The 18748-nt window shown below is 42.2% G+C and overlaps 2 protein-coding genes across 2 annotated transcripts; one reads left to right on the plus strand and one right to left on the minus strand.

The window, feature by feature from the left end:
• Positions 1-914: 914 nt before the first annotated feature.
• On the minus strand, positions 915-18448 carry LOC118403017 (STE20-related kinase adapter protein alpha-like). Its single transcript, XM_035801453.1, has 12 exons — positions 18268-18448; positions 17452-17541; positions 15928-16063; positions 14903-15030; positions 14328-14436; positions 5816-5939; positions 5211-5289; positions 4773-4877; positions 3921-4025; positions 3170-3439; positions 2169-2250; positions 915-1094 (listed from the first exon to the last, which is right to left on the minus strand). The coding sequence occupies exons 1-12, from the start codon at positions 18277-18279 to the stop codon at positions 1015-1017; spliced, it is 1320 nt and encodes a 439-aa protein (XP_035657346.1). The 5' UTR covers positions 18280-18448; the 3' UTR covers positions 915-1014.
• Positions 7005-9149, plus strand: LOC118403817 (tripartite motif-containing protein 2-like). The gene has a single exon (XM_035802665.1). It carries the CDS (start codon positions 7099-7101, stop codon positions 9058-9060), a length of 1962 nt encoding a protein of 653 aa, XP_035658558.1. The 5' UTR covers positions 7005-7098; the 3' UTR covers positions 9061-9149.
• Positions 18449-18748: the final 300 nt, after the last annotated feature.

Here is an 18748-nt window from a genome sequence, read left to right on the forward strand (position 1 = left end):
AACTCCCTCATATTGTATCATTACAGTTTAACTCTTAACACTAAGTCAATTTCTTCATTCACTGTTCCAATAACAAGTTTGTTACACTCTTCCAATAACCAAAAGAAATATTTGTTTCTTTTCTGTTTCATGTAAACTTCTTTTGTGACTTATAGTAACAGCTCTATGCTATTCACAAAACAAAAGGGGTTTCCATATTTTCAAGACAAGAAATATTTTGTCCAAATCTTTTTTCTTAAATAAGTTTTCAGACATAGAAGCAAAAGTTGGTTGTCCAGTAACTTGTTGCACTGTGCAGCCAAGTATGCATGTACAACCAAGTTATAGCCACTTCACTCCAGAACGTTGAAACCAACAGTTACCAACATGGTATGTAAGAATCAAACTGCCTTTCATATGACCTACAACAAAACAGCTTTGCATGTTGAAAACAAATATTATACACTTAACCTTTCTACTGCTGCCAAATTGCATTCATAATATAAAGATTTTCTTAACCAAAAAAACCCTACCTCAGCAGGAAAATGTTAACATTATCAATATGATACATTTACATTTAAAGGAACTACAGTCAAAACTGCCAAAGTGACCACCTCTACATAAAGACCACCTGGCCAATGTGACCACTTTTTGGTCCTTTAGACATTTTTCCCAATAAGGCCTACGTCATATTTCCAAACCAGGGCCTGGGAGCTTTTGGGAACAAAAATTGTGATAAAAAAACCCCACCAAACTACACCAGACATGAAGAGAATAGTCAAGGGTATTATTTGTGTATATGTTTATGTATACATTTCTATTTTTTGCTTTCACAAACAGCCCAACCAGGCCTTGGCTTGTAAATGTGTCGTTAGCCTTACACAAGCATAAATAAAGAATCCCATCTTTAGTGACCACCTGTCCATAAAGACCAGATTTTGTCAGTCCCCTGAGTGGTCTTCTTGGGCAGTTTTGACTGTATAAAACAGGAAAGAAATGTTCAATATCTAGAACGTGTCTGAACGTGACGTTTTCCTAGAAGTCCCATTCTTCTTCATCCTTCAGATCCAGCTCCTCTATCTTAGCAATGTTGTTCTCTATACTCCCATCCGCATCTGTTGGGAGAACAATGCATTCAATTTATTCTAGTACTGTAAATGCAGAAATGTACGCGGTGGATTCATGTTTGCGGTTTTTGCATCGGCCATTTCACCGCGAATTTAAAACCACCGCAAACATTTTTCCAGGGCATTGAGATACTACATTGCACGGTGCTACCACGAAATTAAAACCACCGCGAAAAGTCCTTTTTCCCGCTACCGCGAAATTAAATCCCCGCGAATTTAAATGCATGTACAGTATCTCAAAGCTTTTTTCAAATACACCCAGATGCATGGAGCATGGCAGCCAGGCCTAATTATTATTGATATTCCATGTGTATCTGGCTTGGAACTGAACTGAACACTTTGACAACAAAGATTTGCAATCTACCTGGGGTTTGTATGATTATTGCATTCTTAAATCAAAGACAATAATGTTTTGTCTCATTTCATACAACAAAGTTTACTACTTGAGCAGCTTCCAAGATGTTCTCTGTCTCTTTTTCCACTTGGCAGATCTTGAGTAGAAGTTCTTTTGTCTTGAATATCACACAAGACGCAGTTATAAGCAGGCCCCCTGCCCCAGTCTAATGTGCTGTGTTGTCCACAAAAACCTTGGTTGGTATGTGTATTTTACAGCAGTCAGGCTTTTAGCTAGGATTTTATAATAGGGAGTCCAAACTTATTGGTGAGTCGCGGTAAGTGACTATTGTAGGGGGGTCTGGGGGCATCCACCTTCCATGGTGCAGAGTTTTTGATGATTTTAAGTTAAAACAGTGCATTCTAAGGTATCTCAAGAGGCAAAAATACTGTTACAGAGGTCACAGTAGAAGACTGTGACCACAGATGACCTGGTAGCATCCCTGGTCAATCAGAATTTCATGCTTGTTAGAGGATTTTCTCCCCAGTATAGGGCGTCCAGGGGCATCAAATTTCTTGTTATTCTAAGAAAAGTGCGTCCAGATGACGCGGTGACGCATGCCTGGCTAAAAGCCTGACAGCAGTTAATCTTCTTGAATAAAACATTTACAGCCATTACTAACATTGTCAAGTGACAATACGATGACATACAGAAGGAACAATCCATACCTTTAGGCCAGTGGGGGGTCTCTGTCAGCGGTTTGATGGGGTGCAGCAACTCAATCAGGTTCTCTGCCGATTTTCTTCTCACCTGAAACCAAGGGAAACACCAACATATAAACATGGGACCCAGGTTGACTCTAGGGCCTTAAGCTTGGCCATTCCAACTTTACGGGCCACAGAACTGTGCAAGCACTTGTGGTGTTGGTGTGCCAAACATGTAATGGCAGGGTGTTTGGGTCCTGGGTTCAAATCCCGACATATCCCGTTGACGTTGTGCCCTAGGAAAAGGCACTTTACATAACTTTCCTATCATTTGTAAGAAATTTTGTATTTGGTATGATACAGTGACTCAGGAATTGAACCCCAACCCTACTGCATGTAAAGAGAGCACTCTGTCTACCAGCTATTGGACAATGTGAAAACCTGAACCTGTTTGAAGAAGGAGTGTGTGATGAGCTGACTAGCCGTGGGTCTGTCCGCTGGGTCTCTCTGCAGACACAGGAACACAGGAAACACCCACACCATTATTTATTACTAACTAAGACAACATAAAACCTGTACCTGTTTGAAGAAAGAGTGTGTGAGGAGCTGACTAGCCGTGGGTCTCTTTACAGACACAGGAACACAAACTCGTGAAACTGTGGAGAGAAGACCCCACGCCTGTACCCACTAACTTAAAGACAACATAAAAACCTGTACCTGTTTGAAGAAAGAGTGTGTGAGGAGCTGACTAGCCGTGGGTCTGTCCGCAGGTTCTCTCTGCAGACACAGGAACACAAACTCATGGAACTGTGGAGAGAAGACCCCACACCTCTACAGTATGTACCCACTAAGACAACAACATAAAAAGCTGTACCTGTTTGAAGAAGGAGTGTGTGAGGAGCTGACTAGCCGTGGGTCTATCTGCAGGTTCTCTCTGGAGACACAGGAACACAAACTCATGGAACTGCGGAGAGAAGACCCCACACCTGTACACACTTACTTAAAGACAACATAAAAACCTGTACCTGTTTGAAGAAGGAGTGTGTGAGGAGCTGACTAGCCGTGGGTCTGTCCGCAGGTTCTCTCTGGAGACACAGGAACACAAACTCGTGAAACTGCGGAGAGAAGACCCGTTGGTACGGCAACTGTTCGCTGCGCATCATGCTCGACGTAGCCATGCTGCCGCCTATCCCAGAATCCCCTCCTGCACTGGTCAGGGCGTCGTCGTCTACGTTGGGTAGCGTGGTGGCGTCGAGGAGTCGAGGCATCGTCCCGTTTAGCTTTTCCAGCAACATCTGGGAAAATACAGGTAAAGGTTGGTTGTACCCCTTTCCACTGAGTGACCAAAGATTTCACAGATCTCTCAGCGGATTTCATAGAAGGAATTTCTTTACGCTTTGTTTGTTTTAAATCATACTTTTACATAAAAGCATAATTCGATATAGGTTTGGTGCCCATCTCTGTCCTCTTAGCCCTTCACTTGGGCAACACACATATTTGCAAGCACAGATTATGCTGCAGCAGGGGGCTAGTTTATTAGTGGTGTTGTGTTCAACTTCTTGTAACTTCTAAGTGTTAACTAAAGTAGAAAACAAGTGTGTGTCATTTCCTGTATCTGTATCTGTATCTATATAGCCGGTATAACCACCCTTCAGCGTAACAGCGTAACACCTTCTACTCAGCTTCTAACAATTTTGCAGTTAGTCAAAGCTACACATCTTAAGTTAGATCAATTCTTATTTCTAATGTTGAAGGAAAGTTGGAACTTTACTTTACCTGAGTTGCAGGCATGTCAGAAAACGGCACGATGCCATTGGCCAGCTCACAAGCTGTGATGCCCAAGCTGTAGATGTCTGTGGACGTGTCGTAGCCAATCAGGTTCTGAAAAACAAGTAGAAAAATGAATAGGTATACACGTATTTATTTTGAACAGACACGTGTTGGCACATAATGTTTGTATCAATTCTGTTTTATCTTTAAAACTGACCTCAGACTAATAAGTATGACATTTCATTAGTTATAAGTGCAATGCATCTTTGCTACGGCTTGCATACTTTACCCTTACTTGTCTTAATGAGTGCACTGGTTTCCTTACAATTTGCAGAGGTCTTATACTTGAAGGTAATGTCTGTATCTGTATCTGTATCTATATAGCCGGTATAACCGCCGTTCGGCGTAACACACCAGCTTCGCAGGCACGCGGCGCGGCAGCAGCTGATTGTCTGAAGCTCCCTTTATGCCAGCATAAAAAATCTAAAGCAAAATTACATTATCATGTACTATCCATATTCATGTGATGCCTCTGATTGAAGCTTCAACCCAATATTGGTGTATTATTTGCATTTCAGCCCCCCCCCCTCTCCAACCTTACCAACAACAAGCTTTATTGACACAACAAAAAGTACCTGTTCCAGTAGTTCAGGACTGAACCAGGGCAGTGTACTGATGCTGTTACAGTGGTACTCATGTAGCGATCCCACTCTCTCCCATCTACAGTACCCCCCTCCTTCTACAGTACCTCCCTCCATCTACAGTACCCTCTCCATCTACAGTACCCCTTCCATCTACAGTACCCCCCTCCCATCTACAGTACCCCCTCCATCTACAGTACCCCCCTCCCCACCTTACCTGTTCCAGTAGTTCAGGACTGAACCAGGGCAGTGTGTTGATACTGTTACAGTGGTACTCATGTAGCGATCCCACCCTCTCCCATCTACAGTACCCCCCTCCCATCTACAGTACCCCCCCTCCATCTACAGTACCCCCCCTCCCATCTACAGTACCCCCCTCCCCAGCTTACCTGTTCCAGTAGTTCAGGACTGAACCAGGGCAGTGTGTTGATACTGTTACAGTGGTACTCATGTAGCGATCCCACCCTCTCCCATCTACAGTACCCCCCTCCCATCTACAGTACCCCCCCTCCATCTACAGTACCCCCCCTCCCATCTACAGTACCCCCCTCCCCACCTTACCTGTTCCAGTAGTTCAGGACTGAACCAGGGCAGTGTGTTGATACTGTTACAGTGGTACTCATGTAGCGATCCCACCCTCTCCCATCTACAGCACCATACTGATGGAGTGTCTGAGTCCTGTCAGACACACCTGGCCTCGCTCCGAGATCAGAATATGGGTCCCCTTCACACTTCTGAAGAAAGGGACAAAATGTGGTGGAATAGGCATGAAATACTGCGTAAAAATGTAAAAATAAAGGCCTTGTAATTAATTTCCTTCCTCAGGCACTTTTCCATTGCATGCTGCTAACAACTGTTGGCATTTTCATTGCATTGGTACTAGTATTGTTTCAAACATGAATGCAAAGACACTGTAAAGTCTTGTCATGCATTTTAATTGCTGCAAACATTTTAAAAAAGCACAGTAGATTTGTAGTATACAGCAGTTCTGTCTCCAAACCTAGGACCTGTCCCTCTGTTCTGGGAAGGAACTTTGCTTGTTGGGACAGAAAAAAAATTAAATCAACCTGTCCCAAAATACTGAGCTTCATTGCATGATAATTGATGAAAAAGTATTTCCATGATATTAAAATGACGGATGTAACAAAACAAATTATAACATGGGCTTCCAAACAATGAGAGGGTGTGAAAGAATTAAAAGCTGGAGACAGTCCTGGTACAAAGACACAGATCTAGAGTTTCTAAGTGACAGTGACTAACCTATGTACATATCCCATCTTGTGTATATAGTCCAGTGCCAACAGCACATCTCTCAGTATACAGGCGATGGTTGTCTCTCCCAGGCCGTCCGTAAAGTGGGAGTTGATCAAATCACGACACGAACCTAAAACACACATATAAAACACATTTAATTTGTGCATGCACAATTACATGTACATGTATGTTGTACTATTGAAAACGGAAAAGCCAGGCCTCTTTTTTGACATGTATGTGGCATACAGGTCTAATGAAACACAATCATAAAGTATAGCTTGGGTGCCATCTAGAAAGTAGTTCGTTCCGACATTTATTATACACTATATACAGTCACTTCTCTGCTATTCTGTCTGGGAACTTGGACATCTCTAACACCAGAAAATTTCAATTCTTGTCCATATTTTGGGTGCTGATTGGTCCTATCTGGGTATTGGTTCGCTCATATGTTTGTTTCGGCTACCCAGGAAACTTGATAACTGATTCCTATTATCAAACCTGGTGTTTGAATGCCTGTTTGAATGAGCAGTCAAGAACCCATTCCTTAATTTCTCATTCATAAGTGACGTCACCTCCAAAAGGGTTGAATATATGTCATGTACAGTTCCCCAGAAGGGTGGCAGAAGCAAATATAGGAGCAAACCACTACCTGGATGGTACCCAGGCTTCATAAGGTATAGGTATTTGAAATAACTAGTAAAAAGTAGTTGTGACTGTCATGCATTAGGCATAACGCACCAGTTTCGTGCAGTATACACAACTGTGCCTGCGTAACTCAGACTGTAAGGTCCACTGATCCACTCACACAAGGATGTGCCTACTTTTTTCAATAAGTATGGTGGGATCCTCAACTTTACTCATGGTATGATTAGCTGCAAGTACTGGGCCTCCAGCTTTACATCCCACCTGTTTGTCTATTTTGACTGAGTGACTTAAGTTAGGAAATACTGTAAATACATTTAAGTTTGCGTGGATTTAATTTTGCGGTAGCGGCAATAAGGACTTTTCGCGGTGGTTTTAAGTTTGCGGTAACACCATAGACTGCAGTCTAATACCATAATAGAAAAATGTTCACAGCGGTTTTAAGTTCGCGGTGAAGTGGTCATTGAGAAAACCGTGAATATTAATCCACCGCAAACATTTCTGCATTTACAGTAGCCTTTCCAAAAGACACAGCATCCATCAGGATTCAAAGCCAACAACTCTGACCACAAGACTACCTTGCGAGTGAACTTTCTTTGAAACCAGATCTGCGTAATACATGAATCCAATACAAACACCTGCTATTCATGGAGAATAAAAGCCTGAAATGTAAGATGCCTAACATGATCTGTTTGGAAAACAAAATGGCGGCCGCACACTTGAGTCTGGCAGAGGGTATCCGTGAAGAACTGACCTGCAGCATCTGCCTGGAGCTGTTCACCAGGCCCAAGGTGCTGCCATGTGGACACACCTTCTGTCAGGACTGTCTACAGGACCTTGCAAGCAGGCAAGTGCCTTTACAGTGCCCGTGCTGTCGTCGGCAGGTAAGGCTGCCACCCCATGGCCAGGGGGTCGCAGGTTTGCCAGACAGTCATATCATAGCCAATATGTGTGGGAGACTCAGACAGCAGACTTCACTGTCGGGGGAAACAAGGGAACAACCCCAGTCTGGAAACAGGTGCAGCTTTCACCCATCCACGGTGCTCAAACTATACTGTAAACAATGTCAGGTTCCAGTTTGTGAACAGTGTTTAGAAGAGGCTCATGATGATCATCGAACAACAACCATCAAAAAAGCTGCACAGCAAAGGATTTCAACAGTCCAGACCTTGATGAAGGAAGGGAGAAACATTATGGAAAGTTACTTAAGCTTTCTCAGAAGTCTGAGGGAAGAAGAGAAAGCCCTGAATGAAACAAAACGGCAGACAGACAACAGCATCATTCAAGCTTACAACCAAATGATGCAGAAACTCACAGACAGAAAAAATCACCTCTTGTCTGAAACAGGAGGAAAACACAAGAAAAACTTGGACAGAATACAGACTGAAAAGGACAGAGTGTTGCTTGATGTCAATGAACTGTTTGCTGCCTGTGATCGAGCAGAACAAGAACTGCAGCAGGGATGGGTTGAGTTTCTGAGTCAGCAAACCACTTTGACAGAGGTGGTAGGAAAGTACAGAAGAAAAGCAGCACCAACTCCTGTACAAACCCAGCCTGCTGTCTTTCGGCCCACAGACACCCCAGTACCAGTATTGGGACATGTGGAGGTCCAGTCTCTCCCAATGACACCAATCCCATCAGCACCTGAACCAATCCCATCAGCACCTGCACCAATCCTTGCAGCACCCGCACCGATCCCAGTAGCACCTGCATCTAGTAATGATGCAGTAGGGTACAGAGGCCATCACCATGGTAACCAAAGTCAAGGTGGGCATCAGCCTCAGAAGGTGACATTTGGAGGACTGGGATCAGGACCAGGACAATTCGATTGTCCACGTGGTGTTACTGTTTCAGATAAAGGGGAGATGTTTGTAGCAGACTGTGGGAACCAGAGAATCCAAGTCTTCACCCTGCAGGGAACATATGTCAGACAGGTCCCAACATTCATGTCAGGTAAAGAGAAGATATACCCACATGATGTGACCATGGATGGAGAGGGGAACCTGTGGATGGTGGGAATTATTGACATTAACAATGATGAATTTGCGGTGCAGTACAACAGACAGGGCGAGGTGCTGAGGAAGTTTCACCTTGAGAAGACAGGGTGGAGCAGAGGAGTTTCCGTGGACACCAGGAGGAACCACATCCTCATCACACAAACCACAGGAGACTGGTCCCACCCACATGGTATAGTTTTGGTATTCAGGCCAGATGGGACACTTGTGAGAACTGTGGGTAAGCAGCAGGGGATGGAGTACCCATGGTACATCACTGTGAGTGGGGAAGGGAACATTCTTGTTTCTGACTGGGACAATCACCGTGTCTATGTGTTCAATGAGGATGGAAAGTTTCTGTTCAAGTTTGGATTTGAGGGAAGTGCTGAAGGTCAGCTGTACAATCCCCAAGGCATCTGTACAGACAGGGCAGGTAACATCATCGTGGCAGACAGTGGAAACAGGCGTGTGGAAATGTTTGACAAGAAAGGAAAATTCCTCAAACACATCACTTCAGATATGAAGAAGCCACTGGCTGTATCCATGGCAACACAGGGGCAGCTGGTCGTAATTGATATCCAAGAGAACATAGTAAACATATTTCAGAACATCTGAGTGAGGTAACAATCAAACTTAACGCTCTGTAAACTTACGTTGACGTACAAACTTAAACATTGTAATGAAAGAAATTACAGTTTATAGAGGCAAAGATAACAATTTACTATCATGTACAGTCTTTAAAAATAAAATAAGAATTAGCAGTTTTGATTAAGTAACCAACTTGATTAACTGATTAGTTTTGGTTAAGATTTGATCCTAAAAACCACTGTAATCCTAAATTATATATACAATACAGATGAATATTGTGTACTGTATCTTTCCAAGGAATAAAGAATGTTTTTAAATCATAAAGATACATGGACTGTATACAGTCAAACCTGTCTATAGCGGCCACTTAAGGGACTGGTCAAAATTGGCCACTATAGAGAGGTGGCCACTATAGAGAATATGCTAATTAATTGACCACAAGCAATAAGTTACACATGGTTTTAGTACCTACTGATCTTTATTCACACAATACAGTACTGTACATGTACTGCAATGATTTTTACACTATATGTATTAAGAAAACAAAAGCTATAAAAAGTCTTAAATGTTCTACAGTTGATATTGTCTGAAGAGACTGGTATCGTCATATTTCTTTGATCTTTCGTCTTGTATCCTTTGATACTTCGCCGTCCGTGTGTTCCCTCCTGCGTTCACACGTCAGGTTCGCCCATTATGCTAATGTGGTACTCACAAGAAAAGTCTCGTCATTTTAGGCTTATCTCTTAATAAATGTAAGAATAAAATCCACTATAGTCTGAAGTTAATATCATTTTGTGTTTGCAACAATTCATTTAGAAAGTTTTTGTGATGAAAATCAACCTAAGGCCATACCAATTTAATTTGTTGGTTCTCGGATTTTTTCCTAAAAAAATTGAAGCGACAGGGCGAAAAAAAAAAAAAAAAAAACTTGCAACAAGTCTGGGTTCAGGTCCAGGCTGGTTAGTCCAGACCTGAACTCATGGTATACGTGTGATAGAAATAGTTAATCAGTTAAAATTACATGCAAAATTGCATGTTGGCATAAATTTGTACAATATACATTAAATTATGTACAGTTGCTACAGTAAACAGAAATGTTCACAAAACATCTCAAATAGACCAATATAGTATTTTTACAGAGATGCAACGACAACAACAAACATTATTTAAGTTTGCCTCTAGAAATAAAATACCATCGCTGGAAGACTTATTTGCTCTCTGAGTTGATAAGAATCTGTCTATCCAAGGCTCTAATTACATTTCATGGTCAACTGGTGCAAATTGGAAAAAAAATTACAAATACTTCCACTCCCCCCAAAATACATGAACAAGCCAAAGTACTGAACTACATGTTGCATAAAACCATAGGTTTATTCTCTCTTTTTGTTACATGTACAATTATTTGTTGACAAAAAATTAAGATGCAGTTTGATTAAACTTCCTTAGAAAAACCTTAATGTTACATGCAAATCACTGAAATCAGCACTGAAATGGTACACCATGTACTATCTAGCCAAATCTGCAGTTCCATTAGAAACAGCGTGGGGGCGCTTTTTTGACTTACAGAAGAAGAAAGATGGCCGCCCGAGATTTTCCGACTTCATTTTCATCTCCATTTGGAAGACTTTGAGCATTTCAGGCATATCAAAACATGTTGGCTATGGAGGTACAAGAGTGAAAAAGTATTGGTGATTTATTGAGTTGTTTGTTTGGGTGCCGATTTCTGTGTTTCAATTGAAAATTTGCATGTGAAAGTGTGTGTGAGAGAGAGCACATGCTCAGCCGAACTTCTGGTTCTGCTACGTTATGTTATGCCCATGTGTATCTCATTTACGATGATTTCTTTGTTCCTAAATATACTTTGCAACAAAAAAGATATGAATCAATTGGTAGCAAAGGACTTGGGGGTGAGAAAAAGTAAATGCACTGGTACTTTCCAGACGTTCTGTTTCTCTAACGGAACCAAAGTTTTGCAGCACGATTACTGAATGGAATTTTTTTTTTTTTTTTGAAATTGGGAAAATTAGAAGCGGCGATTCCGAGAACCAACGAATTAAATTGGTGTGGCCTAAGCGATAGTGTATTAGCAATTTACCTCCGTAATATTGGTGTCGTCTATTAACCTTATATGACCTCGTTTGTCGGCGGGTATGGGTAGCGCCAGTTTACGAAGTTTTGTTTTGAAAATAAATCAAAGAGGTTTTAAATCCGGCGTAGGGTGACGATACGGCAGCTGTATATGGCCTAACGCGTGCCAAAACATAGATCAGCGGTCCACGTGGCCGTAATCGGCAGTGTTTTTGTACCTGCGGGACCGGAAATCGTGTGGCCGTGGCCGCGTTGGACAGGTGGCCGCTAAGCCTATTTCTTAATCATTACGAATCCAAGGGACCAACAAAAAGTGGCCACTATGGGCAGGTGGCCGTTATGCAAAGGTGGCCGCTAATACAGGTTTGACTGTAACAGTATATCTCAGTAAAAGATTTGTACTTTCAACAAAAGTCTAAGAAATTTAGCTTTGAGAGCCTCTATCAATTTTTTACCCAAATATGAGTTTAGAAACCTCATATCTTTGTGAAATATACCAATTTTGTAAATAACGTCCTTATCCACATAATATAAGCAATTTTAAGCATGTATACCTTTAACAAACAAACAAAAGTATAGAATTTCCACCACTAACCACTTGCAATGACCCTGTCACATGTAAGTCCACTACCTATTTTGAAAGGCCAGTTGAGAAACCTTACCTGTGTAATACATGCAGCCAATAAAAACACCTGCCATTCAAGGAGAACAAAGGCCTGAAACTTAAGATGGTTGACGTGATCAGCTTGCACAACAACATGGCGGCTGCACACTTGAGTCTGGGGGAGGAAATATGTGAAGAACTGTCCTGCAGTATCTGCCTGGAGCTGTTCACCAGGCCCAAGGTGCTGCCCTGTCAGCACACCTTCTGCCAGGACTGTCTACAGCACCATGCAGGGTGGGGGGTCCCCCTACAGTGTCCTATATGTCGCAGGAAAATCAGGCTGCCACCTCAGGGGGTCGCAGGTTTGCCGGACAGCTACATTGTGGCTCATTTATGTGAGAGACTCCAACAGCAAGCTACACTGTCAGAGGAAACAACGGAAGAACCCCAGTCTGGAAACAGGTGCAGCTCTCACCCCTCTGAAGAGTTCAAAGTGTACTGTAAGCAATGTCAGATTCCAATTTGTGAACAGTGTTTGGAAGAAGCCCACAATGGCCATGGCACAACAACCATCAAAAAGGCTGCACAGGAAAGAAGAGATGAAGCTAAAGCCTTGATCGCTGAGGGGAGGGACATTTTGGAAGGTTACTGCAGCTTCATCAGAGGTCTGAGAGAAACAGAGAAAACTTTACATGAAGAGAAACAGCAGACAGACAACAGAATCATTCAGGCTTGCAACACACTCTTGTCTGAAGTGGAACACAACCATCGTAAGAACTTGGAGAGAGTACACAACAAAAGAGAAAGTGTGTTGGCAGATGTCAACGAACTGTCTGCTGCCTGTGATCGAGCAGAGCAAGAAATGGAGAAGAGAGAGGATCACTTTCTTAGTCAGGAAAGTAACTTGACTGAGGTGGTAGGAAAGTACAGAGGAAAAGCAGCACCGACTCCCGTACAAACCCAGCCTGCTGTCTTTCAGCCAGTGTTGGGACATGTGACGGTCCAGTTTCTCCCATCTGCACCAATCCCAGCAGCACATGCACCAATCCCAGCAGCTCATGCAGCAGGGGGCACAGGTCATCACCATGGTAACCAAAGACGAGAGGAGCACCGGGATCAGAGGGTGACATTTGGAGGAGAGGGATCAGGAATAGGGCAGTTTGACTACCCGGCTGGGCTGACTGTATCAGATGAAGGGGATATCTTTGTAACAGACAGAGGGAACCAGAGAGTCCAAGTCTTCACCCTGCAGGGAACGTTTGTGAGAGAGTTCCCAACAGTGGTGCCAGGTGGACAGAAGATTGATCCACAAGACTTAGCCACGGATGGGGAGGGGAACCTGTGGGTGGTGGGGAGGGCAGAGAATGATGAGTTTGCTGTGCAGTACACCAAACAGGGTAGGGTGCTGAGGAAGTTTGACCTACAGTACACCATGCGGTGGAGAGGAGTTGCCATGGACACCAGGAGGAACCACATCCTCATCACACAAACCACAGGAGACTGGCCCAAGAGACACGGTGAAATACAGGTGTTCTGGCCCGACGGCACACTTGTGAGAACTGTGGGTCAGCAGCAGGGGATGGAGTATCCTTGTTACATCACTGTGGACGGGGAAGGGAACATTCTCGTGTCCGATTGTGAGAACCACCACGTCTACATCTACAGTGAGGAGGGCAAGTTTCTATTCAAGTTTGGAGGTGAGGGAAATGATGAGGGTCAGCTGAAGGGACCCCACGGCATCTGTACCGACGGGCGCGGGAACATCGTTGTGGCGGACATGTTCAACAGCCGCGTGGAGATGTTTGACAAGACAGGCAGATTCCTCAAGCACATCACCGCCGACCAATGGGGGCCTGAAGCCGTTGCCATGGCAACACAGGGGAAGCTGGTGGTGACTAATTATGCAAATGACACAGTCACCATTTTTCCCAACTCCTGACTCCATGCAGGAATTGTAACATACTAGTTGTAGTATTTTTGCACTTTGCCAAAACAACATAATAACATCTATAATAACAGAATTATTAAGGAATTATTATCAAAGACTTTTATTAGAATCTTTAAGAAAGAACTTGACAGAATTCTAGTATTTATGATTAAGGAATTTCAAAGACATATGATTGTAATGTGTAAATGCAACCTTCAAAATAATTATTGGTTTACCGCAAGTCTGTTTACTTATTTACTTACTTTGGCCGAGCTCCCGCTCAAACTTTAAACAGACTTTAATTTAAGACTTTGGTGAACTTAAAGTCTGTTTTGCACTTACATAAACAATTGAAAAAGTTCTGTTTGTACAAACTGTGGTGTGATAGCAAAGTAACAACAGTGAACAACTCCTCCAAAATGTATACCTTAACCCACATGCACATAACAAAGACTTGTATGTATGTATGTACGTGCTGGCCCCATGTGAGATCGTTTGGTGCGATCGGCAGCACGTTGGTCTCAGGCCAAAGAGGTCCTGCGTTCAAATCCTGCCGTGTCACCAATCTTGTGCCAAAGACACAGCATTAAAACAAACAAAAAAATACAAAAAAAACAACAACAACTGACATACTAAAACACTGACTTCTAAATGGAGTACTAGTATATGACTTACCGAATGACATGAAAGGTGCCACTATCCAGAGCTCATTGCCACTGACAAAGGTGCAGTGATAGGGGAGGATGTGCCCATGATGGAACAGCCTGGTCATGTGGATCTCGTGCTGGTAGAAACACAGGATGGGAATACATATCATGTATTATAATAAACTTGATATGTTATATACATGTCTGTTGTCTTATACCAGAAATTCCCTCAATGGCAAATGGACTTGCATGGGTTTTTTTACGTGCATACCAGGTGACCTACCAACTAAAACATTGAAATATTTCAGAACTGTAGAGGCATCCTCATTAGATGACTTTAAGATGTACAACTGAAAGCTAGGTGACAGGTTGTTCAGTGCCGTGCTGCGTGCCTGTGAAGTTAGTGTGTTACACTGAAGGGTGGTTATACCAATTATGAAGATACAGATATGGAAGCTGGTGCATTACACTGAAAGGCAGTTATACCCCATAAACAGCTACAGATACTTCAATCTATTTTCCCGGGAAGATAATTTCATTTTGTTATCAACACCCTTATTAAAAAGTATTAGGTAATCAGACAAAGTACATATAAGCCAATACCTGCAGTCCGGTGTAGATGTCATAGTCCAGGCTGAAGTGGTCCAGGTTGGTCCTGCGGATGGACACGAAGGTGTCGGTGGGGCGGTGTTTGGCCAGGAACACGGACGTCGCACCCTTACAGGCCACCGCTGTCGTGGAAAGGAACACAGCAATGTTTTGAGAAAGAAGTAAACAAAATATAAAAAAATGCTGAACTTTTCCACTCTTGTACTAGTTGTTGTTCTAAAGTGTGTATCAAAGCGGCTGTGATGAGAAATACAATTCAAACCATAAGTAGGTCTGGTGGCTTTTGAGACATGGTCGTATGCTGCAGCAAGCATCATACGAGAGAATTGTCACACGAGAATGTAACTGATGAACACACGTGAGAACTGACGACAGTGGTGGCGGCAGCAAACACATGCGAGATCACACAAGACTTTCCTGCCCAGTCACATGTGCGAACTTGTGAGAGGGGAAGCCAGAACTCAGATCTCGATACGCCATCCGCCACCCCAACAACAGACTTTTGAATGAACTCTACTCATATCGTGACTGTTGTTACCCTGGTCAGCATTTCGCTCTTTTAACTGTGAAGCTGTGTTCCTATTCAGGTCAGGAACTATCTAGTTTAAACTTATGCTGAACGAACTGCGAACATATTTTAATCTCCTCTCGAGGAGTGTATGCTCATTGTGCTTGTTCCACGTTGCACGATTATCCTTACTCGTTCACCATGTTTATCTTGTTACGTTTCCGCCTAGCTTCATTACTAGGCCATTGACATCTCGTGATGATACGCCTGAAACATTACTTTGGAACTGTGAATTAAAGATGTCAAGCGCCAAGAATCTACGCGTCTCATTGAGTAGGGACAATTTTGTAGGAAGGACTAACCTTGCTGTAGGTCAGATTTCCCTCCAGTCTCTGACTGTCAGACAATCCGACTAACAGTTGGGCTGGTACCTCAGTTTATAGTATATACAGAATACAATGGGTTTTACTTTATATAGAATATGTATACACATAATTTTCTATAAACATACCAATCCGAACTATGATATGGTAGTACTGGGGTTCATGTTGATATTCCGTCATGTTGCACCAGGGGCAGGAGGCAGGTATAACCTCAGATGGGGACAGGGCAGGGCTGGGGCTGGTGTGATCTGACTCTGCCGGGGCCTGGAGAGAGAAAAAGAGAGGAGGCTGTAACAAACAGAGTTGGTGTCAGGAAGGGCATCTGGCCGTGAAACCCTGATTCAAACCATTCAAGTTGATATGTTTTTGCCTGATCTCTTGGAGGTGAAAAATCAGACCTGAACTTATGTCTCTCAATGTCCTTGCAAGACGGGGAAAAACAGATGCTGATTTGGAGAGAGAAAAAGAGATGTTTTTTTTTCTTATCTGGTATTACATTTAAAGTAAGTCAATCAGAGATGGCAGACTTCACCCCTTACCAAATTAATACTGATTTGCAACTATTCCAGTTCCATATACAATAAACACAACCATGTTTGGTAATGCTGCTTCACAACAATGCTACAATCACATACACACAAACATTGACAAACAAACAGAAACAAAAATCAATCTATAAAACAATCAACCAATCAATCTCTGAAACAACCAATCAATCAATCAATCAGTTTATCAATCTAGCAAGCTAGCAATTAATCAAGTAATTAAATAAGTAATCAACCAATCAGCCAAACAATCCTTATTCATCAACAGGCAACAGAATACAGATGTTCAAAACTGAATTATCTTGGTTTTATGAATATTTGCAATATCCCCAAAACTGAACCATTCCATTTACTACAATGATACACAAATTAAATCATGTAGTAAGAATGCCAAATAGCAGCTACTCAAGCTAATATATAGTGACATAGTAACAACATTCACATGAAAGTTCATCTGTTCATTAATTCAGGCCTTAAGGTCATTTCAACTTGAGAAGGGTCAGTGGTAATAAGAACTTTTCTTTGTGTAGAATGTTTACTACTATATGATAACATTAATCACACAAGAAAATTTTATGATTACAAACACATGCCAGCAGATTATCTTTTGTGATTACCATCAACAACAAGGCTCACTTGGACCAACAATAGAGCAGAGTTCAGGGATAAACAAGTCCACTAGCCCTATTGTCCAGGGCAAGTGAAAGTGCTGTTCGGGCAAGTGCATGTCCTACACCACTTGTCCGATCGGGCAAGTAAGATTTTTCCATTGATTTTAGTGCAATTTTGATATACAAATGTACTTGTTACTTTTTACAGTAATGACATCAAGCAATTGTCTACAGAGAATTCCATTGCTGGAAGTGAAAATGCATATACTAGTAACAGTGACATTTGAATTTTGGGCAAGTGAAAAATTGGTTCGGGCAAGTACATTTTTTATGTGCTTGCCCGATAGGACAAGTGGATTTTAGAAAACTTGTTCAACCCTGGAGTTGTGTAGTAGCTTTTGGCTTCAAGACTGTAACATTTTCTTACGAGAAAAATTAGAAAAGGTATATAATACGTATTATCATGTAAGTATCTCTTAGAAAAACAATCCTTTACCAGAGGGATTGTGCTTGCAGACTGGATGGGTGAAGCCTGGACGGTGTCCGGTGGTGAGATCCCAACTCGTGCTCTGGAGACACACGAACACTGAACACAGAAATACATGTTATGTTCTACTACTAGGGAAGTTTATTCTAGTAATGCAGAAAAAGAGTGATCGTTTCACCCCGATGCTGATTCTTTTCTGAATAAACGAAATAAACGAAAAAGTAATCTCTGTATCTTGTCTAGTTGTAGAGATAGGGTTGGATTTGAGTATACCTGGATGTCTAACCTTCATAAATACAACAGGCACAAATAGTTAGACTATAATAAGCTCAACTCTTTCTCATTTCAAAACTTGATTCGACGTGTAGAAAAAGTAGTACCATCTTAGTGCATAACCTTGTTTGCACACTATCTGTATCTGTTTCTCTATAGCCAGTATAACCACCCTTTGGCGTAACACACAAAGATAACAGTTGTTCTATTCTCCTGTCAACATTTACACCTAGTCAACGAAGACATTGGAATATGTACAGAAGCAATTAGAACGCCCCCCCCCCCCCCATCTTATTTAGCAAGGCATTTAATTTTAAAATTCTGATGGTATAATAAAACGCCTGAAACTTTAATCACTCGTTCCTTAGCGTAGGGACACTTCACAAGGTAGAAATACGTCTAATAAGATTCCTAGACGCAGATTTTCAACCAGAATATGAAACCTAGAAGTTTATAATTCATCTAACGTCGTGCTGATTCGTAAAAAATTATGATTTCCTGGATCCACGCCCCCCTCCCCACATGTTTAGGACGAGAAAACACCGCACTTACCAACACTGACATCGACTCTGGCGCCAACAAGGCGAGAAACTACTCCGTTTTTAAACAGATCTACTACCGGAGGGATGCTTGGGTGGAAAGACTGAAAAGGTTTTCAGCAATTTAGTAATGTTTGTGGGCAAAACTTCTCTTGTTCTATCCAGCCACCGCCATCTTGAAGTTTGGAGACGAGTCCATTATTGATTTGGGGGAATATCTGTTATCTATGCGGTGTAAGAAAAATGATTCAGTGACATTCTAGCTAAGCGAGACCAAAAAGGGTTACAACAAATAATTTTAGTGACAATTGGTAGTGAATAAACTGGATGGATAGCTCTCGTTACGTTTGTATTCTTATTGCCGGTAAGAAAACAAAATCGTATATGCCAAAACATTTCATACCAGTCGAAAAGAACCTCTAGCGAGATTATTACAAACTGCAGAAAAGTCTAGCAGGCGCAGTTCTAGAATGCTGGATTCTTAGGAACCGTTT

This window comes from Branchiostoma floridae, chromosome 16, assembly GCF_000003815.2.
Source record: "Branchiostoma floridae strain S238N-H82 chromosome 16, Bfl_VNyyK, whole genome shotgun sequence".
NCBI lineage: Eukaryota > Metazoa > Chordata > Leptocardii > Amphioxiformes > Branchiostomatidae > Branchiostoma > Branchiostoma floridae.